At 34.3% G+C, this 15,208-nt stretch overlaps 1 protein-coding gene across 1 annotated transcript; it reads left to right on the plus strand.

The window, feature by feature from the left end:
• Window positions 1–446: 446 nt before the first annotated feature.
• Window positions 447–3,765, plus strand: LOC100855107 (receptor-like protein EIX2). The gene has a single exon (XM_003635176.4). The coding sequence runs from the start codon at window positions 588–590 to the stop codon at window positions 3,630–3,632; it is 3,045 nt and encodes a 1,014-aa protein (XP_003635224.2). The 5' UTR covers window positions 447–587; the 3' UTR covers window positions 3,633–3,765.
• Window positions 3,766–15,208: the final 11,443 nt, after the last annotated feature.

Consider the following 15,208-nt stretch of genomic DNA (forward strand, 5'->3'; position numbering starts at 1 on the left):
TGCTTCCATGAAACTGCGTCCAGGACCTCTTTAACTTCTCTTCAAAATTGGAGGCTCTTCACGTGAAGTTGGTTATATCATATATGGAAAGTTGAAAATTACGTCCCACTTGCAAAAAAAAAATGGCAAAAAGAACGCTCAAGTCTAAAGGGGATTTCTGAGAATTTTGGTAGCAGCCCATACTGAATTATGAGAGGTACTACTTGTCAGTTGTCGCTACTTCATCATTATATAATAATATGCCCACTTGGGCTTTGTGTTGGAATAGTGGATTAAAATCTGAGTAGTGACTGGGCAATTGATTTTTACCATTTTTCTATTGAAGTCCATTTCCTGAAGAACTTTCAGTGATTTGCTAAAAAAAAGGGATAAAAGACTTCAAGAAAAAGCAGGCTTAGCTTTGAATAAATAAATAAATAAAAAACACCAGATAAGTTTGATAGTGGAGTTTCTAACTTGTAAGAAGCACTTTCTTTGTCATTGCTATCCTAAACCTCCACACATGATCTCAATTGGCTTATAAAAAGCATTTGTATCAGTATTTTGTGCATTCCATACATACAACTTCTGGCTGCAGTTCTACTTTCATGGCTAATATCAATGCCTCCATTCATTTCCTTCTGCTTATTTTCCTCTCCTCCACTTTTCTCTATCTTGAAACTGTTAAACTTGGTTCCTGCAATGGCGTTCTCAATGTCACCTGCACTGAAATTGAGAGAAAAGCCCTTGTTGACTTCAAACAAGGTCTTACTGATCCTTCCGGCAGGCTCTCTTCTTGGGTTGGCCTGGATTGCTGTAGATGGAGTGGTGTGGTGTGCAGCCAGAGGGTGCCTCGAGTCATCAAGCTCAAACTCCGCAACCAGTATGCTAGAAGTCCGGACGCCAACGATGAAGATACCGGTGCTTTTGAGGATGACTATGGAGCAGCTCATGCATTTGGCGGCGAGATAAGTCATTCTTTACTTGATTTGAAAGATTTGAGGTACTTGGACTTGAGCATGAACAATTTTGAAGGACTCCAAATCCCCAAGTTCATTGGATCATTCAAGAGGTTGAGATATCTCAATCTCTCAGGTGCATCCTTCGGTGGAACCATCCCACCCCACCTAGGGAACCTTTCTAGCCTGCTCTATCTTGATCTCAACTCATATTCTCTTGAATCAGTTGAGGATGACCTGCACTGGCTATCAGGTCTTTCTTCTCTGAGACACCTTAATTTGGGAAATATAGATCTTAGCAAGGCTGCAGCTTATTGGCATCGAGCTGTTAACTCCCTTTCTTCACTCTTGGAACTACGCTTACCTAGATGTGGGCTTTCTTCCCTTCCTGATCTCCCTCTTCCATTTTTTAATGTCACATCCCTTTTGGTGCTTGATCTTTCAAACAATGACTTCAACTCGTCGATACCTCACTGGTTGTTCAACTTTAGTAGTCTTGCATACCTTGATCTCAACTCCAACAATCTTCAAGGCAGTGTTCCTGAAGGATTTGGTTACTTGATTTCCCTTAAATACATTGATTTTTCTTCTAATTTATTTATTGGTCACTTACCAAGAGACTTAGGAAAGCTTTGCAACTTGCGAACTCTCAAACTATCTTTCAACAGCATTAGTGGAGAGATAACTGAATTCATGGATGGGTTGTCCGAGTGTGTAAACAGTAGTAGCTTAGAGTCTCTGGATTTGGGGTTCAATTATAAACTGGGTGGGTTTCTTCCTAATTCTTTGGGACACCTAAAGAACTTGAAGTCTCTTCATCTGTGGAGCAACTCATTTGTGGGGTCAATTCCAAACTCCATTGGAAATTTGTCGTCCTTGCAAGGATTCTACATCTCTGAAAATCAAATGAATGGAATAATCCCAGAGAGTGTTGGCCAACTCTCAGCATTGGTTGCATTGGATCTCTCAGAGAATCCATGGGTTGGTGTTGTGACTGAGTCTCATTTCTCCAATCTCACAAGCTTAACTGAGTTGGCAATCAAGAAGTCATCTCCAAATATCACCTTGGTCTTCAATGTGAATTCTAAATGGATTCCTCCTTTTAAACTCAATTACCTGGAACTCCAAGCATGCCAACTAGGTCCCAAATTTCCTGCATGGCTGAGAACCCAAAACCAGCTGAAGACAATAGTGCTCAACAATGCTAGGATTTCAGACACGATACCTGATTGGTTTTGGAAGTTAGACTTGCAGCTCGAACTACTGGATGTTGCCAATAATCAATTGAGTGGGAGGGTCCCAAATTCATTGAAATTTCCCAAAAATGCTGTTGTGGATTTGGGCTCCAACCGCTTTCACGGTCCTTTCCCACACTTTTCTTCTAACCTGAGTTCATTGTATTTGAGAGACAATTTATTTTCTGGACCAATACCTCGGGATGTTGGCAAAACCATGCCGTGGTTGACAAATTTTGATGTCTCTTGGAACTCTCTAAATGGTACCATTCCCTTGTCTCTAGGTAAGATTACGGGTTTGACAAGTCTGGTTCTCTCAAATAATCATTTATCTGGTGAAATTCCTTTGATTTGGAATGATAAACCAGATTTGTACATTGTTGATATGGCAAATAACAGCCTATCTGGTGAGATTCCCAGCTCAATGGGCACCCTGAATTCACTTATGTTCTTGATACTGAGTGGCAACAAACTTTCAGGGGAAATTCCTTCTTCACTGCAGAATTGCAAGGACATGGATAGTTTTGACCTTGGCGATAATAGATTATCAGGAAACCTTCCATCATGGATAGGAGAGATGCAATCATTGTTGATTCTACGCCTGCGATCAAACTTATTTGATGGAAACATTCCCTCCCAAGTGTGCAGTCTTTCCCATCTTCATATATTGGACCTCGCACATAATAATCTGTCAGGATCCGTTCCTTCTTGTTTGGGAAATTTGAGTGGCATGGCTACTGAAATCAGCAGTGAGCGATACGAGGGCCAATTGTCAGTTGTGATGAAAGGAAGAGAACTCATATATCAGAATACTCTGTATCTCGTGAATAGCATTGATCTTTCAGACAATAATATATCGGGGAAGTTGCCTGAACTAAGAAATCTTTCAAGACTTGGCACCTTGAACTTGTCCAGAAACCATTTGACAGGAAATATACCAGAGGACGTTGGGAGCTTAAGTCAATTAGAAACTCTGGACCTCTCAAGAAACCAGCTCTCTGGCCTGATTCCACCAAGCATGGTTTCTATGACTTCCTTGAATCACTTGAACCTATCTTACAACAGACTATCTGGTAAAATTCCAACAAGCAACCAGTTCCAAACCTTCAATGACCCGTCCATATACAGGAATAACCTTGCACTCTGTGGGGAGCCTCTGGCAATGAAGTGCCCAGGCGATGATGAGGCTACTACTGATTCTTCAGGTGTGGATAATGAAGATCATGACGATGAACATGAAGATGCGTTTGAAATGAAGTGGTTCTACATGAGCATGGGGCCTGGATTTGTAGTGGGATTTTGGGGAGTTTTTGGCCCTTTGATAATAAATAGGTCTTGGAGGCGAGCCTACTTCCGGTTCCTGGATGAGATGAAAGATAGAGTTATGGTGGTTATCACAGTGAATGTAGCATGGCTGCAAAAGAAATGCAAATGGGAAAGAAAACATCATCGAACTTGAACAGATATCCATCAACAAGGTTTCTAGCTAAAATAACAGTCTATGTGTCAGTGATTTGCTTCATGTGCTTCCTCCTAACACAATAAAACATTGGTTAATTAGGAGCTTTTCTTCCAACCTTGATAGACTGCTATATCTGCTTGCATCTGTGGTATTCTTCTTCTTCTTCTTCTTCTTCTTCTACAGGTTTTTCTTCCGTTTGATTTAGTGAAGTAGCAGAACCTTAGCCCCCTGCTAGGCAATCTGATAACTTTGCTGAACAGTAGGAGAAGTGGATTGCTACCTTGCATCAATATACAATCTCAACCCCAGATGAAAGTTGAATTGTAAGGTGTGAACCTCCAGCTGCATTTTGGGATACAAACACCTTATATGCTTCGTAAATTTTTGTGGCTAAACTATCAACTATGTATGATATCCAGAGAGCTAATGACTATTACTGCTAAATCATACTTAACCCTGATGATATCATACTTATGTGATGGACTGTTTATGTATTTTTCTGGTGGTGAGCTGCCATTCTGATTTGTCGGACAAGATTCAGAGGTTCTGTAAAGTCTGAAGTTTCACCAGGCTCATGTAAAACTCTTTTTTTTTTTTTTTTTTGCATTAAATAAATGGACGGACAAATATTTGGAAAATCTTTTAAAATAAAAAAAGGAGATAAATTCATGGTTAAAATCACATTTCAAATTAGATGATTTATTTAAAAATTTTCTTTTCAATTGTCATCCATTATGTTTTAGACCATGTTTAGTTATTGAGATATTTGAATAAAAATGGAAGAGAAAGAAAAATAGTGGAAAAGAAACAATAAAAGAGAAAGAAAAAGTAAAAGAAATTACAATACAAATTTAAAGTAAATAAATTATTTTTATGTATTACTTTTAACTCATTTCACTTATATCAACCATTTTATACAAAAAGTAAATAATTTAAAAATATATAAATTTCTAATTAATTGTAATTGTATTTGATTTTATTTATTTATTTTTATAGTAAAAATAATGAAATAATTTTTTTAAATATTTTTTCTTTCAAATATAACTCAAGGAAAATGGTTTTTTTCCCTTAGTACTTTTTGAGTAATAGTAAGATATAGTAGCTTACCAATGAGTCGCCTATAGCTGGTAGGATCTTCAATCAAGTCACCGTCATCTTAAGATAGTTTCAAATTAGGATCCATGGGAATGGTGGCAGGTTTGCAACCCAAATGTCCAGTGTCTGAGAGCAATTCCAACGCATACTTGCATTGACAAATAGAGATACCAGCAATAGATTAAGCCACTTCCAAGCCTAGAAAATATCTGAGTGGCCCCAAGTCCTTCATCTTAAACTTGCAGTTGAGGGCATGCTTTAAAGTATCCACAGCAAGTTGATCATTACTAGCAATAATGATGCCATCAATGTAGATCAAAAGAGCTAAGAAAGAAGTATCTTGATGTTTTGTGAACAAGGTGTGATCATTGGTTGATTGAACAAAACCTTCTGATAAGAGAGCATTAGAGAACTTGTGAAACCATTTATGGGAGGCCTATTTCAAGCCATAGATAGACTTATGCAGCCTGCACACAGCATTAGGAGGCAAATGTTCCCCCTCATGGCAAGTGTATCCAGGGGGAAGACTCATGTAAACTTCCTCCATAAGGTCACCATGAAGGAATGCATTAGTGACATCAAGTTGAGTGAGAGACCAGCCATGAATTGTAGCTAAAGAAAGCAACATTTTAACAGTAACTAGCTTGGCAACAAGAGAGAAGGTATCAAGATAATCAATACCTTCTTGTTGTGTAAATCCCTTAGCCACAAAGCGTGCTTTGTACCTATCCACAGTACCATCTGCTCAAAACTTGACTTTGTACACCCATTTACAACCAACCGCCTGTTTGCCAATGGGAAGAGAGAAAATGGACCAAGTGTCATTACTTTCCAATGCCTGCAATTCAATATTCATAGCATCGCACCACACTTGAGACTCAATGGCCTAAGAAAATGATGTTGGTTCAGTTTGAGAACTAATGGCAAGAACAAATTCATAGTATGGCCTGTAAAGCTTGTGGTAACTCAAGCAAGAGGAAATAGGATATAGAGAAGGCTTAGAAGAAACGTGTTTAGTGAGGTAACAATGATAATCAGACAAGTAAGTTGGTTTTGTGGTGACACGACGTGGACGTAAGGCTGTTTGAATTGAATCTGGTGAGGAAATGCACTTTGGACTATAGGAAAAAGACATGTTGGGTTGACTGCAAGAAGGCTCGGAGATGGACTGAATTGGCTTAGGAAGGACATGATCATTAAAAAAATCAACAACATCGCTACTCACGGCAGAATGAGCAAAAGGAAAGAGTGATTCATGAAAAATGACATTCCGAGAAATGTAGATCTTATTGCTTTCTAAGTCAAGTAACTTGTAACCCTTATAACCAAAAGGATAGCCAAGAAAAATAGAAGCTCGAGCACAAGGGGCAAACTTTGTACGTCGGTTAGAAAGCGTGGAAGCATAACATAGACACCTAAAAATGCGAAGATGGTTGTAGGTGGGTTTGTTGTTATTCAACAGCTCAAATGGGGTTTTATTGGATAGTAATGGAGAGGGTGTATGATTGATTAAATAAATAGCTGTCAAAACACAATCACCCCAATAACAAAGAGGAACACAAGATTGAAACAATAAGGCTCGTGCCACATTAAGTATGTGTTGATGTTAACGCTCTAAAATTGAGTTTTGTTCAGGTGTAGCAACACAAGAATGATAAGGAATAACACCCTTGGTACGAAAAAAAATCATGGAAAGCTAATTCAGGGGCATTATCGGAATGGACAGATTAAATTGCATTGTTATATTGAGTAGAAGTCAAATTGAAAAATTCAGGAAAGACAGTGAGAACATCAGCTTTAGCACAAAGAAGATATACCCAAGTAGCACGTGTGCAATCATCAACAATGGTGAGGTAATATATGTGTCCAGCCGGTGTACTTACATTAAATGGTCCCCAAATGTCAATGTGAACTAGATCAAAAGGATTAGTTGACATATTATTATGTGAAACAAAAGGTAAACGTTTTTGCTTGGCCATATGACAAATTTTACAGTGAGAAAACAAATGGGATAAAGAATTGGGAATGTGTAATTCATTGTGAAGAATTTGAATTTTTACATGAGATGGATGTCCAATGCGAAAATGCCAAATATCACTTTTCAACATTACAGAATTACAAAATTCATTCCCTGATTCTAGAAAATAAAGGTTCTTTCATCTTTTATCTTTCCTAATCATCAAGCCCCGAGTGAGGTCCTGAATGACAGATGAATTTGAAAGGAAATTAACACTACAATTATGGCTAAGAGTAAGAGCACTAATGCTGAGAAGATTGAAAGTGAACATGGGGACAAACAAGACATTATCCAAGTTCAAAGTATCAAACAACCTCACAGAACCTACACGATTGATTGCAACAACATGACCATTAGGAAGAGTGACTGTGGTATTATGAACCAGTCTGGAATGAGAAAATAGAGAAATATTGCAACAGACATGGTGGGTGGCCCCTGTGTCAATCACCCAAGCATCGGAAGGAACAAAAGGATGAGAAAAAAATTGAGTAGAACAATTGTTACCATAGATTTGAGAAATTGAAGGTCCTGATGTCGATGGAGACTCAAATGGGTCGATAGTTTGTTGTTGAAGGTGTGTGCTAAGGTAAGCAATGAGTTGTTGAACTTGATTCGATGAGAGAGAGACTAGTGGTGGGAAAGATCCTACTGTAGCAGCAGCAGTAGAAGGAAAATAATGAATGCCCTTCAATGGTTCAGTAAAGGACCTTGGTGAAGTAGATTGGGATTGAAGGGGGCTTGTCTGGGCCATTTGTGTTTGGGCTTTCCCTTTGGGCTTATAACCTGGTGGAAACCCATGCAATTTATAACACCTATCTACTGCATGCCCTGTGAGCCCACAATGGGTGCAAATTGGGCGTTCATGTCTAGGCTTGTTGTGAGATGATGCAGTAGCTACAAAATGAGCCGGAGAAGAGGCATTGAACGCCATGGAATCCGATGGAGCGGAAGACCTAGATCGAATAGACCATTGGCGTTCTTCTTGAACAACAAGATTGAATACTTTCACCACAGGAGGGAGTAGATCAAGCATCAAAATTTGGCATCTTGTGCTAGCATAAGATTCATTCAAACCCATTAAAAATTGCATCACATACTCCTGTTGTTGATAATCCATCCAAGCTTTCATACCTCCATAGTGGCAGACGGGAACTGGTTGATAGTTTTTTAGTTCATCCCAGAGAATTTTCAATCAAGTATAATAGGTATTAACATCGAGCGAGCCTTGTGAGAGACCATGTAGTTGTTGCTTGATTTGGAAAATTCATGGAGCCTTGCTCTGATGGAAGTGTTCATGCAAATCTGCCCAAACAGGATGGGCACTCTCGAGATAGAGAATACTATCAACTATCTCTTTTGAGATAGCGTTAAGGAGCCAAAATGTGACCATGTTGTTGCATCGGGACCAGATTCCGGCTGTAGGGTCGTCGGTTATGGGCTGCGAAAGAGTGCCATCCACGAATCTGAGCTTATTCTTTGCGTTGAGAGCCATCAGCATGGCCCGACTCCATGTATTCTTTGTGTTTGAACCAGTGAGGAGATGCAAAACGAGCACCAAGCCTGGATGATCACCACTATGTAAGAAAAATGGGTTATTAGTGTTCTCCATGAGAGATTGATCTGATTGTGTTATCGTGCTACCAAAGGTAGGGGATGTGAGGGGTTGAAATCTATTATCATTGTTATGCTGACCACCACGAGCCATTTCAGTGAGCGGCAGAGGTAAAAAGCTCTGATACCATATTAGAAGGGAAAATGGAGAGAAAAAATGACAGATTCTCTTTTCATTGATTGAAAAAAATGAGTTGTACAAAGAACCCTAAAACAAAGTAGCCAAAATTCCTTTTATAATAGAAGTCACGCATAAGGAGTTGTAGAGCTCTGCAGAGAAAAAACAACCTAACCAACTATTGGTTATAACAGAAAAAAAAAAAAAAAACTAAAACTAATATGCTAAAAGTTACTGATGTGGCGTTGGCGTTGGAGTTGAAAAATGATCAATGGGAAACCCTTCTTCAGCACTTTAACAAGGTGTCTCTTAGTACAATTCCATGCAGTTCAACTGACCGACCGATGGTTCCACCATTTCATCTACAATTGGGAAACCATTGTGCGTGTTGTTTTCTCAGGACATCTACAATGCGGGCTACCTTTTCCACTCCACGAAGGGTAACTACTTGTGGCTTGGCATCTGCAAACTCCCCAATAGTTAAATTTCTCATCCATGGCTCAGGATTCGCATCCAAGAAAGGCAGGCCTTTGAGGTGCAATATTATCTCATAAAGGTAACTACTTGGGTTGATGCAATCACCAACACTTTTGGCTATTAGGAGGACAATCATTGTTATGGGTAGAAAGAGGAGATTGTTTGTGAGTTCAAGGAATATGATAGAGAGGAAACAACACCCTCATTCAACCAGCCATTAGGGAGGCTGTATCATGAAATGCATAAAGCCCTAGCTCAATTTTTGTGTAGGAGCACAATGCAATACCAAGAATGCATGGGCATTCTTGCACCAAACTCCAGAGGAATTGGGCCAGAAAAGAAATTGCCATATAAACATAAAGCCCTTGTATGTATGTTTTGTTTTTTTTTTAACTTTTAACAAAAATCTTTACCTAAGTTTTGATACCACTTATTATGCAAGTTTTAATCCCAACCATGGTTTGAAATTTTACCAATATTTCGGCAAAATATCATAGATTAGTGACGGTTGAAGTGAGAAATGGCATGGAAACTTCGAACGAGGGAGAAATTTTGGAAAAAAATGTCATGTATCGTCCAAAAATCGCCAATTTATCAGCTTGGACATAAATAATCGTTGAAGAAAATGAAGCCAGCCTTGCCGTATCAAAAAAATCACCAAAATCTCGCCGAAAAATGATGATTTTCTGCCCAAAAAAATCGACGATATATCTACATGTTTTCTTTCCTCCAATCAAGGTTGAAATGAAAGATTCTTAATCTCAAGGCTAAGATCACACTTGTGTTTTTTAAATCTAATCCAAATGGTTAAATGTTTTATCTAAGGCCAAGATTAAATCCAATGATTAAAATTACGGGATATTTAGTTCAAATAATACCTAAAGAGTGGGCAGAATTTTTTTAATTATTTTTTAATTTATCTTTTATTTTAAATTTATATTTTATTTTTAAGTATTTTGCATATTTACACATTAACCCTATTTTAAAAAATTACATTCACTTCACTTTTAATTTTTTTTTTACATATTTATCCTTTTAATTTTATTTAATTTTGAATGTTTTTATTTTAAAATATTAAAAATATGAACTTATTCAGAAATTACTAAAACATAAATAAATAAATAAATAAAGTTCTAACATTTTATAAATATATAATTTTAAATTGAAATTAATTTGAGTAGATAAATTATTAATATAATTTTTAATAATTTTAATTATTTAAATAAATTAATGTCCATAACAAATAATTGTCATCACAAATTTTTAATAAAATTTTAGAAATTAAATCTCAAATAAAATATTTTATATAAATCTTAGAAATGATTTAATGTTTTTTTTTAATTTTTGAAACAAATGAATATAAATATTTTAAAGGAATTTACCATAATTTTTTTCTAAAAAAAATTAGTAATATTATTAGACTTTTTAATATAGACTTTTTTTGGATAAAATTTAAATTTTTTGAAAGTAGTAATCCAAATTAAAGTCAAACTAGAAAAATTTTTAAATGGGTTTGATATACTTTACCCCCCAACCTATAGCGTGTTTTACACATTGACCTATTGAGTTCAAAATCGAGTAATGTACCCCCAACCTTTATAAGTGCATGCAATCTACATTTTTTTAGAGACAATGTTAATTTTTTTAATAGAAAGGCGTGTGTTCTCCACGTGATCAAGGGCAAAATGGTCAATTTTTTGGGTTTATTACACTTTACCCCCTAACATATAATGGGTTTGGCATATTGCCCCATTGAGTTTCAAAATCAAGTAATATACCATTCATCCTTTATAATTGTGTGCAATATGCATTTTTTAAGAGACGATATTATTTTTTATTTTATAGAAAGGCATGTGCTCTCCACATGACCAAGGGCAAATGTGTCAATTTATAAAACCCTAACCAATCTGCCCTCCTCTTCCTTCGTTTTTCTTCTTTTTTCTTCACTCTTTCTCTCTCCTCCCCTAATCGATGATTGCATCTCTTGAAATTTCAGCCTTAAAACCTAACTATGGTAAGTATTTAGAGATGGGCTTTGAGGAAGGATGTGATGAAAACAACAAAAACCCTAAATTTCAAACCTAGATTCCATTTTATTCAAATCGATAGCTCCTGCAATTCAACATAATCAGGTTTATGGTTATAAGTAGTTGAAAATCCAATTTCAATGTCAAACCTCCAAACCCTTTAATAGATAGAATTAAAAGAAGGAAAGAAACACTTCAATTTGGTATGATTACCGATCACAACCAAAGATCCAAAACAACCAAGTTTTTTGAAAAAACCCAAATCAAGAATTTGGAAGACTCACATCACACAATTCTGCAAATTTTTGACAAAAATCGTAGCGAAACCAAAACTTTTCCTTGGTGGGTATCTTTTTATAGGTGAAAAATAGATGTCCAAATGCTTATCTAGAATAAACCACAATGGAAATAGGAAGGAGAGAGAAAAAGTGGAGAGAAAAAGAAGAAAAACGAATGAAGAGAAGACTGGTTAGGGTTTTAATCAAAAGGACATGTGATCATGAAATCTATAGCATCACAATAATTCTTTAAGTGGAATTTGACATATATATATATATATATATATATATATATATATATGCTCTTTTTAAGGTAGAGTATGTCATTTGATCACATAATAAGTAGGATTTGTAACTCAAGGTTGAAGAGACAATCTTGATAAGTGATAGCACTACTTTATTAGATTACGGATACCAATTCATGGGGAGTCTTCGTGTAATGAATAGTAGGTCACAGATCCTAAACTTTGTCTCATTATTATTTACATAGGATAGGAGTGCAATTGATTCTCTTTAGTGAAATGTTGAATCAACTTTAGAATTAAATTATGAGAGAGTCAGTACTCCTATGGATCCCAATGGTCTCCTCTTTGAGCTCATATATCATGATGACACAATTTATAAGAGTTGAATTGCCTCTAAGTTCACTTTTGTGCATATGGTTGTTTTGGTAATTATGTAAGGTTGCACAAGGGATAATGAACAAGGTCTTTGAATTGAGTTAATTGGTTAATTAGATGACCTTGTACGGTTAATTAATCAATTAGGTTTTGACTATATTAAGTAACCCAAGCCTTGGTAGGCTTAAGTCACTTAAACCAAGTAGGAGAACCTTATAAATACCCTCTTAGAGAATAAGGTTTCACTTTTTTTGTGAGAGCCACTTTCCATCTCTAAAGATAAAGAAAGAAAGAGAAAGAGAGAGTCATAGATTTATCCCTTCCAAAGCCCACACTTTGAAGTATCAAGATCGTGGTTTGAATCATTAGGTAAAAGATCTTGGGTGTACGAGGCCTCCAGGCATCTTCACTACTAGAATTGATATAGGAACATCCAGATCTAGGTATAAGTACTACATCTCAAAATCTTTATTCTGATATGGTTTTTATAGCTATATGTTTTTACTACGATAGATTTAGAGAAGCCTAGGATAGTTTGCATGCACCTTACGAGATCCAAGGTATGAGAATGAAGTAATCTAGGGTTCCCAACACATGTTTTGTCACATCATAGGACTAGGTGATCAGCAAGACTCAATTGGTGCTCTTACTCCCAATCTTTAGATGCCATGAGAACCAAAGCCCTTACACTCATGTTAAGGATGTTGAAGAGATTTGCTTGACCTTCTATGAAGCACATTTGTCTCTAGACATGCTATAAATGAAGCTTTTCCCACCCACTTTGAAGGACCAAGCGCAATATCAAAAAATATTTCAAAAAGTAAAAAAATAGGATGTAACATGTAATGATTAAAATATTGGTTTTTACAAAAATATCAGTAGTTAGATGTTATAGTTATATTAAGATATATCAAAAAATTTTAATGAAAATTTTGATAAAAAATATTGAAAAAGAAACTAAAAAAATGAAAGAAACAATAATACATATATACATACATATATACATGCATGCATACATACATACATACATATATATATATATATATATATATATATATATATATATATATATATATATATATATATGAATATATCTAATTTGGATGTATTCAATGATAAAAAAAACAATCATGATATAAGTATGATCTTTTAAATTTTATTTGTAAATTTATATTTCTCATAGATTTAATTAATATATAAAAAATGTAAAAAAAAAAAAATCTTTAACAAAATTTTGATAACGATTTTTATATTTTTAACTATCGGTTAAATAGAATTTAAAGATAATATCATTAACATTAATTTATTTATTAAAATTTTATTTTAATATTAATCATGCATTATCTCACAAAGCTAAAAATTAACTGTGCCTTATGAACAACACATATAACTGAGAGAAGATGTACAAGAGAAGGGATCCGTTGGTCACTATTTTCGCTAATATCTATTGAAGGAAATTTTCCTTTCTCTTTACAATCCAAAATAAAGTTCACTTCTATGTCATAACAATAAAAGGAAAAAAAAAACAATTACCTATTGAAAGAAAAATGAATTGTTGTATTTGTTGGTTTTCAATATCGAATTCTATTTGCCCTTGACCAACCTAGCACAATTTCACAAGTTCAATCTGATTTTAGACTATGGTATCTTGGAAAGTTTTCATAATTTCATATCTAAGAACTACTCAATCCCACTTTGCTCCACTTATTTTATTTCCCCGTTTTATCTTATTCATTTTAGATTTTTTTTTTTAACCTTAGTATTATTGCTTTGTTTTGTACATATTTGCTTTAAGTTTTTCTTCGGGTTACCAAAAAATTTATAAATGATTGAGCTACATTCATTTTCGAAAAATAGGATTTCTAGAGGTAGGCTTTGGAGCTACATTCTATTTATTCACATAAGGCTATGTTTGGTACATCGAAATAGGGAAGGAGAATAAATATTTTGTTATATTCTTATTTCTTTTTGTAGGAATGAGTTTGGTGATTTCAATTCTCGTGTTTGGATGTACCTGGAAATATAATGTTAGAATGATTATTTATTTATGTTTCAATTTTAGGCAACAATGATAATAAAATTGGAAATGAAATATATTGATAATAATATGAATACTGATACAACCTCAATAAAATAATATGCTTAGGATCAAGATAAATTATTATCTTAATGGGATTATTAATTTATCAATAAATGAATAATTAATTAATTTATCTTTAGATACCGTATTATGTTTCTACTTTATAGTACTTATAAATCCAAAAACAATAGATATAATCAAAAGTTAATATATAAAAGTCTAAAATACTTTAAAAAAGGAAGAGATAATTATTAATTATAGAAGATAAAAAGTCTCTCAAAAGAAATAGACATAGTATTAAAATTTAATGCCCTAATATATGTCGGAAGTGATTTGGAGAGGGTAATCATTAATCACTTTCCTTCCAAATATATGTCAATAGAAAAATTAAAATATATCAAATTAATTTTTGATATAAAGATTAAATGATTTTTCTCTATTATCAAAATATTAAATAATTTAAAAGTACATAAATTTCTAACTAATTAATTTTAATTATATTTGATCTTTTCATACGAAAAACATTTTTCTTTATCATTTTTTTTCTTAATACTTTCCAATACCAAACATAACCTAAAAGTACGTCAAGTTTTATACGCTTTGTTGAGTTTGGTAGTGAGTATTATTAAAAGATACTACTGGTAAAAGATAATTCTTTTGAAAATCCTAATTATGTAAAAAAAAAAAAATATTAAATTTGAATTTTTAAAAAAATTGGATTCTTATTTTATGATTTTCTTTAAGAGCATGTATGAAAACATATTTTCTCATACTGCTGTTTATGCATGGATCAGTCTTAATACATGTACTGAAAGTTATATTTAACAAAACAATGGATCCAATTCAACCAATGACAGCCAACAATACTAAAGAATTAAAAACATCAAAGATGATTATTGAATCTTAACTCTTAATACACAAACTATTCAATCAACTCTTTCTAACCTAAGCCAACTGACAAAAATATCATAAAAATTATTGAATCTTAACTCTTAATACATAAACTATTCAATCAACTCTTTCTAACCCAACCCAACTGACAAAAATATCATAAAAAATACATATAGGGATACCGGTGGGATAAGTTTTTGTTGGGAATTATTTCAAATTTCTTTTTGTAAAGAATATTCTATAGAATATTTCCTAAGTTAATATATTATTATAATATTAGATTTCCTTATAGAATAAGGAAAGTTGTTGGAAATATCTTTATAAATATTCTAGGTCATGAGGGGAAAAAGTTATGAGAT

The sequence above is a fragment of the Vitis vinifera genome, chromosome 14, assembly GCF_030704535.1.
Source record: "Vitis vinifera cultivar Pinot Noir 40024 chromosome 14, ASM3070453v1".
NCBI classification, from domain to species: Eukaryota; Viridiplantae; Streptophyta; class Magnoliopsida; order Vitales; family Vitaceae; genus Vitis; species Vitis vinifera.